General features: G+C 47.0%; 1 protein-coding gene across 1 annotated transcript in view; it reads right to left on the bottom strand.

Moving 5' to 3' along the window:
* The window catches only part of LOC143006008 (glutamate receptor ionotropic, NMDA 3B-like), a 51,343-nt gene extending 34,293 nt beyond the window's left edge, over nt 1–17,050 (bottom strand). The window contains exon 1 of the mRNA XM_076157312.1: nt 16,279–17,050. Within this exon, the coding sequence (XP_076013427.1) occupies nt 16,279–16,818 (540 nt within the window). The 5' untranslated portion in view covers nt 16,819–17,050. The remainder of the gene's footprint in view (nt 1–16,278) is intronic.
* Nucleotides 17,051–18,215: the final 1,165 nt, after the last annotated feature.

Raw genomic sequence — 18,215 nt, 5'->3', positions numbered from 1 at the left:
GGGAAGACGGGACCCTGGGAACATCACAATAACTTCTTCACCAACTGTTGCCTGTAAGACTGAACATTGCTGATTGGACTGATGCAAGCTTCCCACTGGCATCGTAGCGCATATTTTTTATTGGGGTGTGCGATGTGTTACTCTGAGAACGCTGCAATCTGTGCTTTGGTACATAATCGATGACCTGATGCATTTCAGAAGCAGTTTAAGCCAACTATATGATTCAATGTAGCCCTTTTTCTGAGCAAGGTGCTGCAGAGGGGTGAGATTCCATAAAATATGATGCAACAATCTTCTTACATTTTCTATGTTGATTGCAAGAAGATTAAGCACATATCAACCTGTATTTCTAACAAAATATCAATCTAAACCTTTCGCTCCACGTACACTTCATTGCTATACGATATTGCAACCCAGTGACTCACATCAGACAGTGACAGATGCTGCATTCCCTAATTAAGTTCCTAAACTTAAGGCCCAAAAGCAGGGAGGCGAGAAAGTCTCACAGCTACAAACCCACTTGCAGTCTGTGACAAAGCTCGGTAATAACTGCAGCTCGTTCTGAAAAGCCAGAGAACAGAAAAGAAACGACTGGGGAAGAAGCAATAATGTGTCTGGAAACGCTGGCTCACTGTGTAGCTCTACAAAGTCACCTCCAATTTAGATTCATAAAAAGATTGCATGCGTCAGATCCTCCTAAGTACTGGGACTCTTTTAAGAGCCCGACTTAATTTCCGCAGTTGGCAAACACCTCCAGAATGTGTGATCGCTCAATTAAAGGGTACAGCAGCTGTGAGCCAGTGTGATTTGCACATAGGAGCGTGCAAGAATGCGTGGCAAATCTGTAGGTCAGCAAAGTTACAGTGATCTACACTGACCTTTAACCCTATTACGTTTTAATAAAAAAGAAAGCCATATTTGCCTCCCTCTCTCTGTCTTGCTCCAAGTCTCTCTCCCCCCCTCCTCCCTTTCCTCGCTGTATATCCATTTTTCACCCTCAATTAATATGGAGAACTGCATTCCAAGTGTTGATTGATGCTGATTGAAACATGTATCGGGCATCAAATAGCAATGAGAGGCACTCCGGCACACACACGCTCACATTCACACACACACACACACGCGCAAACACCCAGAAGCAGCCAGTATGCTTGAGGAGGAACACATAATTTAGGATCTATCACAGATAATCTTGTCCAGATAAGCGATCCCATTTTGATTAATGCTTAGTGTCTAATTAATTTAACTTTGGCTGTTCCGTTTGTCAGAGGTTGCGCTGCAAAGTAAATGGGTTTGGTGCTCACTGTCAGGTAAACCCTGGGCATTAGAATGTACGCCGGCGAGGGAGCGGGGCAGATACATATTATATTAATCTCCTGGGACGACGTCTGCCAGCTGCCGTAGGCTATGAATAATTAATATTACCCAAACAAAATGCAGAATAACAAAATAATAAACGCCATGTAGTGGTATGTGTGTGTAGTATACGGAACACTGTGTGTGTGTGTGTGTTTGTTTGACTTTGTACGTGCCACCTCTGTTAACAACATCTTAAAAATATGCAATATCTCCGTAATGTGTGTGTGTGCTGCAAGTAATCGTACACTGTGTCTGTAAAAGTGTACGCACATTCAAAGTGTGTATCCAGGAGATTATGCCAGCATTGCGTGTATGCACGAGCATGTGTGAGCACGATTATAAGCTCCTCTTCCTATCTAAGAAACTTCTTTGAAGCTTACGTTGCCGTGCAAGACAAAGTAACCGTGAAATTGACACGCAATCCCATTGGCGGGACTTTATCCCCGTCCAAATGAGCCACTTAGACGGCACAGGGCCGCACAGAGGGACGTCCAAGTCAGAAATCTGAAATCTGAAATCTGCGTTTCTCACTGTGGGATTATTTCCGTGCCAGGACATGAAAGCCTACAGCGTCTACAGCCATTCCTTCCATGCGTCACTCAGCCCCTCCTCCTCCTCCACTTTCTTCTCTCAGCTGGCGGTACTGTGCCAGTCTGATAACGTGATTTCACACAAACGTAAAATCCTCCTCATGTATGATGTGCGTATCTCTCTCTCTCTCACTCACTCACTCCCCACCCCCCCACCCCTCCCCCTTTCTCTCGCCGCCCAGCTCCTTGCACGCCTTCCTCTTCCTCCTCCCCAATCCCGGCTGACATTTGCGGTAAGGTTGGCTCAAAGTGGTGAAAGGTTGCTTTGTGGCGCTGCCGGGGTCGGAGTGCACGATTGTGTGATGGAGGCATAAAATGAGAGAGAGCGAGAGCAGAGGGGGGGAAATCAATACATTTGGCAGGTGTGTGATAGTGTTTGAGTAAGAGTGATCACAACAGAGAGAGTTCGGGAGAAGGAGAGACACGGGCATATGTGTGTGTAGGTGTGTGTGTGAGGTAAATGGGAGCTCTGAAGGGTAGTGTAACATTTAAGAGTAAATCTAATATCAGTAAGCATGTGAAAGAGGAGAGTGAAGGAGAAAGAGAGAGACAGGGAGAGAGCCAGAGAGAGAGAGAGAGAGAGAGAGGGGGGATAGAAAATGATACCCTTAAGAGAGATAGAGAGAATCATTTCTTGAAAGCGAGCCAAGAGGTAAAATGACATTTACGGATCAGAACTTCCACGTCTTCCATCCCCGAGCGTTTGACAGATCGTCCTCTCCGTGGCGACTGATTTGCCACCTCAACTGGCCCCCAGAGCTCGAACAGAGTGCACCAGTGTGAACGCTGTAATCTCACCACGCATGGACAGGAGCAGAGTTTGGTCCTTTGGGTCAGAGGGATATAGATTGAATAGATTATATTTGACTACGGCTATTTCAGAAAAGGAACATGGACATTTCAAAGGCATTAGAGCGGCCTCTAGCTGAACCGGCATCAACCAGACTTTTCTAACCAACATTTCCAGACTCACTTGTCTCACCTCTAAAGTTTCCCCCCATAGGAGTGTTATACCACTGAATGAAATCAGTTTAGAGATTGAGAAATGTTAGAAATGAAATGTACTCGGCTTTGTTATCTGTTGCACAAACCAAGAAATACAAACAGAATACAGGCTGGCTCAATGTTAAATAATGTTAAAATGTCCCTGCTTTATGACAAAAGACATCTATTAATAAAGGCTTCATACCTGGCATTGAGTGCGGTGGACTACTTGCCTGTTTCTGTGACTGCAAAGAGCATAATTGTGTTTTCAGTGAGGATCAAGCTGTCACACACTTTGTATTCTCTGACGTGCCAGAATCAGCGGGAGACGTGACTCTTTCTGATCCGCTAGAATACAAAGACGTATTCTGGAATTCTGTCACATCTACAGGCTTAATGGAACAGATGTGCGTCTAATCAAGATAATTGGTTAGTTTGCTCCATGATTTGTTGTTTAGGCTGGTTTGTGAGAAATTGAAAATGCTTTAAATATGACTTTAACCCCTTGTGATTCTCCTCTTGAATATATGCAGAAAACAAAAGAGGTATTGAGGAATCAATCATTGTGACAGTATTTGACGGGATATTGTAATGCACAATCGAAACAGGCGGCAAGTAGAGTCGCAATTTATAGTCTGTGTGAGCAGTTATGGGCCCTCGCAGCCTGGGGATCGGCGCCGCTGCGGATACGAGAGGGTTTGCGTTTAATACATTGTAACATTTTGCCTGAGGGAAGAGGTTAGAAGGGTGAGTAGGCGGGGTGAGAGGCGTCCTTAGCAATTTTCAAAGCTTGTCTTCCCGATACAAGTGTGTGTGTGTGTGTGTGTGTGTGTGTGTGTGTAGTCGCCGCTCGGCAGATCCACACCAGTGATTCTTGATGCGGGGTTTACAAGCTTGTTTTGCTCTTCTTTATCACTCTGCTTAACAGTTACCAAACCACCCGGTGATAGAGAGAGGATCTGTCACAGGCCTGACAGAGCTGCTGCCACACAAAGCGTGTAAGAATAAAGCAAATGGCAAAGAAACCCGACGCGCAACGGATCAATTTCTCAATTAGTCAGTTAGCACCAGAGGTTGTTGGATTTAACCCAGAAATGTCTGAATAATCCTGAATGTTAATGGTTATGCCCAGCTTTTCAAAGCTACACCAGACTTTTACAGGCCATTGGCATTTTGCGAGGTGATTGGCAAATTTCCGGTCTTCATCCCAGTAAGAGTGTTATTCCAGCTTTTCAGGCAGTTCCCTTTCTCAGGGTTTTTTCGGCATAGGACTTTGTATGGGTGTGAGATGGAAAGAGAGAGAGAGAGAGAAACGGGAGATTGTTTGTGTTGTTGTCATGCTCATATGCAGCTACAGATAATGATGTCATTCATCTATCCGACAATCACGACACGAGCATTTCTGCATAAGGGAGCGGCTGGTGGTACGGGTTTTACAAGCCAGTGAAAAGGTGGCAAGAGCCTGAAAATACCCCTGCAGCACGTCTCATAACTGAGAGGGAGAAACAAGGGAAAGGAAAGGAAAGGAAAAAACAAACACACAGCCAAAGTGGTGATTTTATTTCTCTACCTGTCATAGCACGGCTAAGTAACTCTGGTCAGTGCATTACACGCTCCGGGCTCTACAGCGCCCAACAGCAGCCCCATATAGGTGGGAAATGACAGGAGGGAAAAGGCAGGGAGACAAATGGGAAGGGAGGGAGGGAGGGAGGGAGGGAAGAGATGGAGGAAGAAATGAGCAGGTAAAGGAGGTAGAGGAAGGCGCGCAGTCTGAGGGAGAGTGGGAGAGCAGCAGAGAGGGAAAATCTTAATAAGAAAAGGTGGAAATTGGACAAGGAATTGGAGCGACTGTGGGAACAGGAGGCAATCCCGCTGTGTGTGCTAGTGGATGAATACACACACATCGCATAGATTCCGGTGAGGTAGACTCTGACAGATGGAATTACACACTCGCACGACTCCGTAACTGTCCTAGAAGACACACACAAAAGGTGACAGTGCGACTCTGTGAGGTGAAAGTTCCCCCGGCAAGGTTACTTCCCCCCGAAAGTTTGCTCTCCCTCTCACTCACACACACACTCTCACTCACACGCAGACACACACGCATGTTCACAAGCGACGATTAGTTTTGGTAATTACGGTTCGCGCTGTGTGAGTAAGTGTCTGTGATGAAAAATAGAGAAGTAGCCATATAGAGCGAGGGAGAGGGAGAGAGACAGAGACAGAGACACAGACAGACAGACAGACAGACAGACAGACAGACAGACAGACAGACAGACAGACAGACAGAGAGAGAGAGAGAGAGAGAGAGAGAGAGAGAGAAAGGGGCTGGCAGGGAGAGCTAGAGACTGAGAGACAATGATGGAGAGATAAATGGGGGAGGCTCAGCGGAGCCAGAGTGGAGAGGGGACGGGACTCTGTTTTGCTAATAGATTGCAGCATTAGAGTGACACTCATCAGAATGTGTGCCCACAATGGAGGAGATGGCATTACCCTTAAAGGTACGGCGGCCCTGCGGCCAGGAGAAGAGTGCATGATCTGAGTGTCTTTAGGCTTCAAGGACACTTGATTGAAGTCATAAAAATGAAAAATTACTTGTTGGAACGGAGACACTGCGGATTCTCTCCCTCAACTTCTCATCCCTCCCCGTTCCTTTCTCTCTCTGTCCCTCTCTCTCCCTCTGTTTCTCTCTCTCTCTCTCTTCTGCAGGCTCTTCATCCTGCCAAAACAGCCCCTTCGTCCCTAAAACCCTCAGGGGCGCGCGGAAGGATAATTGAAAAAGTTCTCACGCTGGAGGGGTTAAGGGGAGCAGATAAGAGAGGAGAAGTTGGCGGGGAGCAAAAAAACAAAAAAAAAAAACAAAAAAAAAACAACAACAACCAAACAACTTTCACAGCACAATAAATATACAGGATGAATGTGCTGCGGTGGGAGAGAATAAGAAATGGAGAGATGGTGGCCGAGTGTGTGTGTCCTGAGAGGAACGGAGGGGGATAAAAGTGAGCGATAAATTGAAAGTGTTTGTGAGTGCTGAGAGGGAGGGAGCGAGAGAGCGAGGGAGGGGGGGGGAGAGAGAGAGAGAGAGAGCGAGAGCAAAAGCGAGCGTGTTATAGTGAGTGCTGAGAGAGAGAAGGAGGGAGAGGAGGGGGAGAGAGCGAGAGAGAGAGAGAGAGAGAGCGAGAGAGAGATAGAGAGAGAGAGAGAGAGAAAGACGGAGCAAGAGAGAGAGTGAGAGCGAGAAGGCGAGTGTGTAATAGCTTTATCTTATCTGCGTTGGCGATCTCTGCTGTCCACAGGCCCACTTATGCAAACAGATCCACACTCTGCTCCCAAAGCAGAGTGCAGAGTTGGAGCAGTGCACTAATGCGTTGTTGTCCATGTGTGTGTTTGTCTGTGTGCCGGAGTTGGTTTGTGAGCGACGTCATCGCTTTTGAGTGTGTGTGTGTGTGTGTGTGTGTGTGTGTGTGTGTGTGTGTGCGTGTGTGTGTGTGTGTGTTTGTGCGTTTGTGTAGAAAAGAGCAACGCCAGAAGGCCCAGCACCCCCACCCTCTCTCTCCCATTCATCCTTCATCCCATCTCCCTTCATTATTCTCTCCCTGCTGACATCCCACCCTCTCTTGCCCTCCATTCACCTGTTGCCTTCCATCTTTCTTGTCTCCATCTCCTCCTGCTGTGTTCATACCTCCCCGGTGTCCTCTTCTCCCTCTTCCTCCGTCGTCTCCCTGCCTCCTTCTGTCACCACCTTTGTCATCTGGCGAGCCACCTCAGATCGCCTCAGATCAATCAGAGCACTCAGCAGACTTTGTTAGCGGGGCACTGTTGCAGGAGAACGGAGCCGCGCACCCAAGGGTCCGCCTCCCCCGTAATTAAATAGCTGCAGGTCTGAACGCTCTCCTCTGGAGGATCTCCTGTGCTCGCCTCTGACAATCTACCCCCGCAGCCGTTTGTGCCGCCACAAAACTAATCACTTAGGCCCGCTCAGTCTCGGCCACGCTATAGAGGGAAAAAAACAATATTATTAGGTTTTGGAAAATATCCACTGTTAATAAATGCTCTACCGAGAAGCAGCTGATCCTGATTTGAAAGCAGGGTTTACCCATTAATGGCCGGAATGGCCGGATACGCCGATGAAATCGACAGTGGATGGGGTGGACCACTCCAGGCCCGGGACCTCTCAATCACAAACTGATTTACGTAAAGCAAGAAAATAACTTGTGTGTGCCGGGATCAATATCTCATCCATTAAGTGCCGGTGAAGAATTACAACCTAAGCAGCCCCCCCCTCCGACCCTTTATTATGACCTACATACTCTGAAACGCTCAAACATGCCTTTCCATCCGCGAACAAACATCACTGTGGCGAAGCCGGGCATCTCAGAGGACACACACACACACCGAATAAAGCACTTTCCGCACAAAGCTTTACGATGACAGTAAACAGCAACACATGCCTGCACACACACACAGTAAACAGTTAGCACATGCTGCTGCTGGGAATGCCTTGGCAGTCAATCTGCAGCCCAGCACTGCTCCACTCTGGACACCATGACCGAGACTGACACAGACTGGATTACAGGGATAAACGGAGAGCCCGGCGCGAGCAGCCAGACGGGTGCACATGCTGGTCTGTCACACGCGCTTTACCAAATCCGACAGAGAGTTCTGGTTCTGTGATTTGGCGCCAGGTGGACTATTTGATCTGTTAAACAAAGTCTGGGAGAGACCGTCGCTGGGATGTCGACTAGCATTATTTATTCGCTGAGTCAGACTTTTTTGGCACAAGTAAACAATCACATTTGAACTGGATGAGCGACTACTCCAGTGGCCAGATTAGAGGAAGCCTCAAGGTTCCAGATTTGCATGAAATCTGAATAGAACAAAGAATCTCACAAAATTTCATGCCATGAAATTCTGAATTTCACGCTTCATCTCTCATGGATTTCAGAATAATGTTCAATGCCGGAGAGACGGGAGCGAATATTAAAAGAGAAACCAGTCTCCCTGTCATACATTTGTAATACTTTGTATAACCTTTGAAAAGTATTGTCTCGGAATCATTTCTGAATTATTAAATCATTTCATTGAGCCTGAACTTGATGTCTGAGATTCTACTTGGCCTCCATTTGGATGTGAGCAGAGGTGTGAATTGGGAGTTATTCCCACACGTTAAACAAAGAGGCGAGGTGAAAAAAGCGGAAGATTTGCTTGATTTGTCATTTTAAGTTTCTTTCAATGACGTGAACAAATGCTCTGATGTGACCTTTTGTAACATGTCAGAAATATTCAGCAGCTACTTCTCTATTCTGACTCAAATGAGATCTCTCTTCCTGTCCTTTTCCTTTTTTTAACCTGACAAATCTCTACAACACCGCTGTGTAGCCTGAGGAAAACAATCTCCCTCTAACCAATCTACCCCACTCATATGTGGAAGCAAAGGGCCAAGGAAAATCTTGGCTGCATTCGCCTGTTTGTAACTGGAAAATAAGATACTCAATGTTTTGACTTAATTAAAATGTTCTCACCTGTTTCCCTGCTTGATGTATTCCCTCCTTTACAACTTCATTGTGTGACGGTGAGCCGGTTGTAACCATATCTTTTAGAAAATACGACGATTTAAGTCAAAGCTATTTGTCATTTTACACGATTAGACGTCTCATCCTGCTGTAGAATAAATCTTTTTGAGAGTTATGAATATATAAACCTAAGTGTCATCGTTTCTCAGTTCTACCTGTTAAAAAAAAAAAAAAAAACTTGCAAGTGAATGTTGGATAGATGGAAGATATATGCAAGCGACTGACCTGAATTAGAGTGAAATATTGCTCGGCTCTGTAGCGTGACTTGGCATGAGATAAGTGCGACAGGGAAGCTGCTTTAGCGCTATCTGGAGGACGGTTTGTCCTCCGTTATGAAGGGCAAAGGGAAAGGATGAAAATTGATCACATCCGCCGTCTCCTCTCAAGACCACACACACCACATTTCTTTGCTCCTCACCTCTCCGTCTCTTGTTTTCTCTGTTCTGTCGCTTCCCCGTACACTGACTCTGCTCCGGTCTGTTCTCTCTCTCTCTCTTTTGTATCACAACCTGCACCATAAATGCAGTTTATGTGCGATTTGTTATGAATATCAGATCGTCTTGATGTTTCCCCCTGCACCGACGCTCGGCCTGGGACACCACGGGCGATTTATCTGTGGTTATGCTCTGCTTTACTTTATGAAGGCAGCTCCAACAACAGAGGTCAGCGCACAAGGAGAGAAACAATTCTAACCGAGTTCCTCCAAACAAATGACAGCTGCATGCGTGTGTGATGGATGCTCCCAAATACAGTCTGAGAGGGGGCGTGTGTACCCAAGCATATGCGGGGTAGAGCCGAGACAATCTGTCAGTGTATGTAAGAGTGTATATTCTACTCTGCGAGTGTGCACAGGTGAGGGTGTGTGTGTTTCTGTGTGTCAGGAGTCTTTCATCTACAGAATAGGTTTTGAAGTGGGGTTGTGTTTACATCTTATATGCTCCTGTCTCAGAGGTAGATGTGATCATAGAGGTCACATGTGTGTTCATATTGTATAAGCAGTGTATGCATATTTGGATTTATGTATGTTGATTCATGTGTCGCCTTTATAGTAAAATAAAATATAAATACATCTGCATAGGCACATTTTTATAGAAAGGTAAACATGTCTGATGTACAACATGTGTAGCCGTAAACAATACACATATGCAAAGAACATGTGTGCAGTGTGAAGCCTATCATTTAACCAATATGCCAAGAACGTGAATTTAACTCGTTTGGTCCATAAGAAGAGCAGAATATTGGAATAAAGCAGTCAATAACAGCACCACTAACGATGGTCACTATGGTAACAATCACTGCAAAGCTTCACAAATGCATGCGCCACTGTTCATTGTTGGATTGTCGTCACTGAATGTATATAGCATTGCATTCCCATGTATGACAGATAGGATGACACATTCCCACGCACGTACATTGACAGATAGAATCACGTCATAGCAGGATTAAACAACTATTAAACTTAGAAGTAGCTTTGAACAATACATTTCACTGACTGACCTCCCACCAAAACGCCAGACGGAAATGTATAATTCTGAGGTCTGGATATTGCATAATCAAAAGGTGACGTTGCATCTGTACGGGCTTAAGTAGACGTTTGTTGGATGCTTTCAAAAAGAGTCAAATGGTTAAGAAGGAAGAAAACTAAAACCTATTCAGGATTTCTGAAAAATGAACAAATGAAGGTCGATCAGCAGCCTTGCAAAAATTCAATACCAAACACATTTCATACCTGGAACGTCAAATTTCGACTTCATATATTGGAAACACAACCTCACATGCTGTAATTCAAGCAAGCGTGTCTGTGTGGTGTGTCTGTGCGTGTGTTACTGGAGGCTTTTTACAGGAAACATCTACACAGGCCCAGCAGGGAAAATGCTCACATCTCTACGTGTTAATGCTGAAAATGATGCAACGGTGTGTGTGTGTGTGTGTGTGTGTGTGTGTGTGTGTGTGTGAGTGAGCTGTACAGGTGTGCGTCTCCTCTCCTGCTGTAGGCAGGTGGTGTCGAGGCTCATCCAGATGGGCTCTAAATCATCCCTATTTGCTTGCCAGCTCCTAACATAAACACCCTCAGAGGCAACTCACTAGTTACCCGGGGGGGTGTTCACCGTCCCCCAATCCCCATCTGGGCCTCAAATATCTTCATCCTCCTCTGACGGCTTTTCTCTCCGTTCACCTCCTCCTCCTCCTCTCTTCCCGCTCCTTTATCTCCCGCTTGCTCCCTCGCTTCGCTGTCTCTTCTCCGTTTTCCGTTTCTCTCTGTGTACCAGTTTAAACCTCAGCATGTTCCTGCTTCTCTTGCTCACTTCTTACTGCCTCCTCTGCCTCGATTTCCAGTGCTCTGCTGCTCTATCCTGCTCTGCTGCCCTCCCCCCCCGCCTCCCCCCTCCTCCTCTTCTGGCCAACTTCCTCGTCTTTTACCCTCAGGTGTTTTGCCCGACCCAAAGCTTTTGCCGCTTTTTCAACCGTGACCCACCACCATCTGTCAGCACCTGTTTAATCTCACATCAGTGTCTGTCTTTCTCTCTCTCTCCTCCTCCTCTCATCTGTCTGCTTTGCACCTATCTTCCGCGCCTGTCTGCTTGTCTTTCACCTGTGACCTGTCGGAGCCTCTATAGGGCCCGGCGTGTGTGTGTGTCCTTATCACCTGGGCCCACCTGGCGTCAATTCCTGATTTTCTGCCTCAGTTACCAGCCACATTCCATAATGAAATAGAATGAGCAGACTCCCATGGGTACACACACACACACTCACAAACAATTACCGCACAATCAACGGCATTATTTATCTCAAGGCGGGGTGATAAAAGTGACTAAAGGAGGAGGTGAAAGGTTTGGAAGTGTGTGTAGGAATGAATGCGTTTGGTTTTGTGTTGGGAGTTTTCAATATGTGCACAGTGTGTGTAAACCGACTGAGAACGTGGTCATGTGAGTGTGTGTGTGTGTGTGTGTCTGTCTTCTTATCAGCAGCGGTTTGCATGTAGGTGTGCAGGCGTGTTCTTCTCTATCCCAGATACCACCAAGTTATCACTCACTAATCCTTTAACGAACCGGCACAGTTAAGATAAAAACCGCCTCAATCAAACTCCTCACTGGAAGAGAAAGCACACAGCCCGCTTCTCCAGTCACCCTTCCCTTCTTTCGTTCAATAAACTCCCCATCCTCCCTCCCTCCCTCCCCTTCCTCAATGCCCCAACGCCTCCCCGTTTTCCCCATCCTCTGAAATTCCTCCTTCCTCCCTTCCTTCCTCCATCCCTCTCCACTCAGTGATAGCCGCCTCTCCGCCTCTCCTCGTCTCCCTCCGAGTGACTGATGCCGCCCCCTCTCCTCCTCTCTGCCTCCATCCATCACGGGTCTGCTTCATTCTTTTTTAGCTCTATAGGGAAATGCGGTGGATTGAATTCGCTGTATATATTTTATACTGGAGGCAAAGTCCAAACACAAGCCAAACATAAAACCACTAACTCAAATGCCATACTGAGCAGCTCTCTCACACTCTCTCTCTCTCTCTCTCTCTCTCACACACACACACACACACACACACACAAACACTTTGGTAATACATATTCTGCTGTTTCTGCTCAGCTCTATTAATCTGGCTCAGTCAAGACAGCACTGAACTGTCACCACACCACTAATAAAGAAAAAGCTTTGAGCTGTTTGCGTTAAGTGGCCGCCTTCTCTCCGTGTCAGTTCGCCCGCAGCTCTGGCTCAGCACAACTTTTGTCCTTCTCCCTCCATTCGTTTATTCCTCTGTGGTCCGGGCGCAAATCCCCCCCATCATTGGAAAGAAAACACTGAAGGCAGCATGGCCTCGTAAAGCCTCATTAGCCCTAATAACCTTTAGCGAGCACAGATCAGACACTGCACGCGTGTGTGTCTGAGAGTGTGCGGCTTCACGTAGGTAGCAATTTGTGTGTGTGTGTGTGTGTGTGTGTGTGTGTGTGTGTGTGTGCCCTCTGAGAGCAGGGCGAGCTCAGAGGCACAATGCGTCTTATTCATCAGGGTCTCTGGATTAAAATGTAATTTCATTCAAAGTCTTAAATTGGGTTTTTACTGTAGTAATCTTCATTTTTACTAAGCAGAATGAGGGATGCCATTAAAAGAGCGACTTAATAAAACAATGCAAGGCGGGTTATGGCTATTCAGTCATAAACGGCAAAAAGTATGGAAAATACTTAATTTAAAATTGCATTTTTGATATTGTGATTCCACTTTTACCAACTACTTGCAAGGGAATGAAGATAAAAAGTGTAATACTGAAGGAAAACAGAATTACACTATTCAGGTATTTGCTTAACAGCGATGCTCAGATGGGCCTAGAACTCCAGATTGATCGGCGAGGACGACTCAGGCAAATACCCTTAAGTCCCTCATAAAGAGAAGGAGTGTTTTTATTATATATTAAAGAAGTTCGACAAAAAGAAAAGAACATTTAATATGGTAATAATGAGTGTAACGGAGCCACAAAGGGACAGAAAGGACAAATGGCACTCAAAATGGCACTTGCAGTGGAATACAGGCCGGGTATATTATACACAGTAGATGAATTTCAGGGGTTCATTTCAACAGTATTAAGTGTAGCTGGGAGTTGTGTGACAGTGGCAGAGCAGCATGAACAGAGCTTCCGCTGTGAAGAATGACAAATAATGAATTCCCACTGCACCGCCCCGCTCACCTAATCACATTCAGGAATCAGCCAAAGCCATTTCCCACAGATTTGCCTGTTAACACATTTCTGGAATAGAAATCACCGTCCACAAAACACTGCCTGTGATGTAATCAGCATATTTGAGAACGGCGTGGGGGGAAGACGGCGGCTTCTTCTCAGCGGGCCGGAGAGCGGCGTTAGGAAAAAAATGGAAGCAGATAGACTTTTTTTTTTTTAATTAAATTTACTGGCAACTGTGCAACATCATTACTTTATTCCGTCTGTGCTACTGTATCCAAGACACACGGACGTCCCACTGGAATACAAATGGCAAAACTTTATCTTAATTTGCTTTTTAGGTTAATTAAGGTTATTTGTGAATCTTGCACTTAAACATGAAATATACTCCATTTTATTTCTTTGAAAAGCTGCTGTTGAACAAATCACCTCTCCAAATGTCCATAATGGCCGTGAAGGGAATTACAAACCCATTTCCTCTTTCTTTACCCTCCTCCCTGTGTCCCTTGTTCCTTCCCTCTCCTCCTCCCATCCTCCCGTATCAGGACTGCGATGGATGGGAGGCAGAGATTTACAATTGGGGGTCACACAGTGGTTCTAATTATCTTAAGTACGTAGGGAGGAAGGAGTGCATCAAAGGCGTCCCGGCTCGGTCTGACTAAGCAGAGACGGGGGTGGGGGACACGTCTCTTGTCTGTCTTTCTGCCCGTGCTGCGATCAATATGTTAGTGTGAATGTTTGTTGATGATAATCTGTTTGTTTTGTGCAAACAATGTTAACAATGGTTGAACAAAAGCTTGGGGCGATGCTGAAGTGTGGCTCAGAGAACATAAGCCCGCTTCAGAAATGTCACAGATTTAGTTCCAGCTGCTGTCAAGGTTATGCACTTTCAATTTCTCTTGTATGAAAAATGTAAAATATGGCACTAACTACAATAACAACACACTCGCTACTTTACTTCCCTTTTCTTCTTTGACCTTCAAAAAGACGATGTATTCGCTTCAACTTAACTGAAGGAAACGCATTTTAGACACCTAAAACTGGAAGTGTGTGTGTGTGTGTGTGTGTGTGCATCCATCTCTCCTCTCTCATACTATCCTGTATCTGCTTTCTACCAAAGCCATGGGCTCCAGTCCCATGTAACCAGCAGGAGATCTCAGAGGAGACGTCTCTCCTCCGAAACAAACAAAATCCAATTTTTTTTTGGCAGCAGTCTGTGTTTTGTTTCTGCATTTCGCCAACCCGCCTCCTTCCCCCACATCCCACCCTCCCTCCCATCCCCATTCTGTCAGGACGGCTCCTCCCCTTTGACACTAAAGTGTGTAAATAACAGCTTTTAATTAGAAATATATCATCTGTCGGTGCATTAATGCTGTCATCGAGCGAGACCGGTGAGGATTCTCTGTTTGTGCCAGTTAACAATCGGGCCCCTTGTCGATTAAAACCATGCGTGACAGTGTGTTCAGGTGTGTGTGTGTCCCTCCTCTCAACAGCCATCTTGTATTTGCCGCACGTTTCTCTCCGGGGTGCAACCTGGAGCATGGGAGAGAGTATACAGTATGCCTTGTTGCCGTTATTGGGGGGTGTGTTATGGTTGGCACGGTGCACACTTGAGAGCTGAGAGGCCAAACACGCACCACTGTCCCAGACCGCCCCCCACCCCTGCTCGCTCCCTCACCCTGTCTCCCTTTGCTTCCTCCCTCCTTATCTTATCTTCTTGCGCTGCCGACACATTTGTCAAGTGGTGTGACTTTTCCTTCATGCAAGCTTTATTGAAATTGAATAAGCAGTCCGTTGTTGACAAAGAAACAAGATGGGACAAAGATTTCAGACACAATTTATAGATCTTTACCCCATTCTCCATCTCTCTCTGCCTCTCCTCATGCTTGTGTGTTTGCTCATTAGGTGAAAATGTCTGAAATTCTAAGGGTACTGTCTGTGTGTGGTGGTTTACATCTCCCAGTGTAAGACTGCAACCATTCAACTCTCTCTCTGTGTGTGTGTGTGTGTGTGTGTGCGTGTGTGTGTGTGTGTGAGTGAGAGAGAGACGGTGATGCAGTTGGCTGCTCAGTTGGATAAAGGCGGATATGACTGGTGCTAGACTGACTGACTGGCAAGCAGATAGACTGCTGCAGGGAATACTAACACATACACACACACACACATTTCTTGTCTCCTAACAAACACACAATCATGTACTGAAACGAGTATGATCATTGTGCACACATGCGTGCGTGCGTGCATGCGTGCATGCACACACACACACACACACACACACACACACACACACACACACACACACACAGCACGAGCTGGTGGGAGCACACACACCTCAGCATCTCTCCATCAGTATCTCCACTGTTTCAATGATTCATTCTGAAAAGTGCTGAAGCACAACTGTCTTCAAACACAAACACACTCACACACACAAATGCACAGAGGGACGTGCAGACTGACTCTCTTAACACATACTGTATATAGAAGACAGAAAAATAACTAACTTTAAACCCCCCACCTGTGCTGCTGGCAGCCTGGAGGGCTTCAGTCGCAGACAGAGCAAATATGAAACATGCATGTGAAAGGCCCGAAGGTTTACCAGCAAAGCACCACAGAGATCAGCACGGAACACGGCTTTGCATACACGGAACAGGGAATCCAGAGGTAAACTCAGGGGCACGAGCTCATTCATTATCCTCTCCTGTTGCTGATGAAATTGTTGTAATTGTAATCACTATGAGAGGTGAGGTTCCGATGACATATGCCTCTTATTGCATCATTGCCACCTCATTTGCCTTTAGTCATTCTTTGCACCGCTGACTCATGAAAGGAGTTCTGCTCCAGCCAAAACACAAACGTCCCTGTCACGGGCTGGTGGGTCAGACAAAGGTTCATGCCTCAGTGCCAGCATTCATAATTAATAGATGTTTTGGCCAATGATCTCTGCCCACTGAAGTGTGAGGGAGGGGGGCAGAATCGTTACACAATTAAATCTCACCTAGTTACTCCACTGATTGATGTTTTCCTGTTGCTATACAGATGATTGCTACAGGTGAACGCATATGCACACACGAACACACGGGTGCACGCACACTTCCCTTCCTTACCTTGGTGAGAAGCGGCTCCGTGTCCTCCAGGATGGAGACGAAGGGGATCTCCAAAAAGGAGGAGAGGAACTCCACCTGGATCAGCTCCTCCCGGGAGCGAGGGAAGGCGAGTATGGCGGAAACCCCCCGGACCACCAAGTCCTGGCAGGCGCTACGGGACAGCGACTCCGGGTCGCCGCCCCCGGGCGACCGCGCCACCATCTCCAGGCTCAGGTTGTAGGGCAGCAGGGGAGGCGCCTGGGAACTGGCGGTGGGGTCCGCCGCCCCTCCGCTCTGGTGCCGGAGGCTGGCCAAGGCGCGGTTGAGCGCGTTTTGTATCCGTGCCGGCTGGCGAGTCGGCAAGAGCGCGCCGAGGCGCACGGTGTGTCCGATCCGGGCGAGGATGTGGCACTGCTGCGGGTGCGGGAAGCAGGAGTCCGGGGAGGAGGAGAGCACGGCGAGTGACAGGAGCAGCAGCAGCGGCGGTCTTGCCGAGAGGAAGAGGAGACGAGCTCTCCCGGGGGCGAAGCAGTAGGTCCAGAGTCCGGGGAGAGACACCATGCTGCAGCTCCGGCACACGACACAGGAGGACTGGGCTCTGCTCGGCGGGAGATGGCATAGCTCCCCTCTGGCTCCCGGCTCCCCCGCTTTTCTCGGACTTCTACTTCTTCTTTTCCTCTTACCCTCGTCTTCCTAGTTGATAGTCCGCTGTCGACGGTGATCTGTGGGCGTTTTGACGTTTCCTCTCTCACCTTAAAGTTTCTTCCTCTCCTCCCCCCCTCCGTGCGTGTGTGCTGTGTGTAAGGAGAGGAAGAAGAAGTGAGCGCTCAGAGTTTAGAGCGATCGCCCCGCTTCTGTCAGTCTCTGCTGGAGGAAGGCGCACCAGCTGTGAAGTGTGTGTGTGTGTGTGTGTGTGTGTGTGTGTGTGTGTGTGTGTGTGTGTGTGTGTGTGTGTGTGTGTGTGTGTGTGTCCATGCGCCTGCCCGCCAATAATCTAACCTCTCACGGATCCTGCCTCTTGTTGAATTTTAATGAACATTCTCTGGGTAACATTTCCCCCTTCCCTTCTCCTGCATCCAGAGAGAATTTGCTCTAAATCTCTCCATTCAAGAATCCAGACTGCAGCCAATCAAAGGTGCTCCCCTGTAATTATGTTATGAATGGAATTTCAAAAAATCCATTATGGAAATGAAGAGTTTACAGGCTCATTTAACTGAAAAAACGTCAGGCTCAATCCTGTGTGTGGTCTGGAGGTCAGAGTCTAGTTTGAACTGTGTGAGTCTCTTGGCCAGCCTGGTGAACACTAATAGCTTTGCTGATGTCTCAATGTTCCCTTTTGAGATATATTTGCACCTTTGACCCCCTGCGGTCCAAGTAGCACAGCATCATCCGCCGTGTAACCACATCGTTTCAGCGCCAGTGACGGTGCCAGCGCCATAAAAGAGATCTACACCGTGCATACTAATTTGGCTGGCATGCAAAGGACAGCGCGGCGTCGGAGCCCATCATTCATCCTGCACCCTCGTCTCTTTCCCCCTCATCTAATCTGCCATCTTCAGGGCGGAACGTAAATCTCTGCGTCCGGCCAATGTGAAATATAAGATCCCGGGAGTCCCACACTGTGTTTTTCCCCTCTCTCTTCCTTTTCCATTACTTCCCACACTTTTGTTTCCGCTCCATTTCACCCATCCATCTTTTTGAAAAGTTGGACGGTAAGAATAGTTTTGCACCCGGCAGGATACCACAAAGTCCCCCCCACAGTCTGGTGGGTGGGTGAGTCGATGATTCATCCATGAGTACCGCCTCTCATAATTAATGTATGTTTGGCCGTGACTTGCTGCTCACTGGAGTGCGAGGAACAAAAAGAATCATAAAACAATTAGCTTTAATAGAGTTGGCCTTAGTGATTTATGTTTTCCTTTTCCCCTTCAAGGTGTTTCCCTTTCTTTATCATTCTT

This window comes from Genypterus blacodes, unplaced genomic scaffold (genome assembly GCF_046128005.1).
Source record: "Genypterus blacodes isolate CSIRO-AG114 ecotype Tasmania unplaced genomic scaffold, CSIRO-AGI_Gbla_v1 ptg000073l_1, whole genome shotgun sequence".
NCBI classification, from domain to species: domain Eukaryota; kingdom Metazoa; phylum Chordata; class Actinopteri; order Ophidiiformes; family Ophidiidae; genus Genypterus; species Genypterus blacodes.
This window is presented reverse-complemented; position numbering and strand designations above follow the sequence as displayed.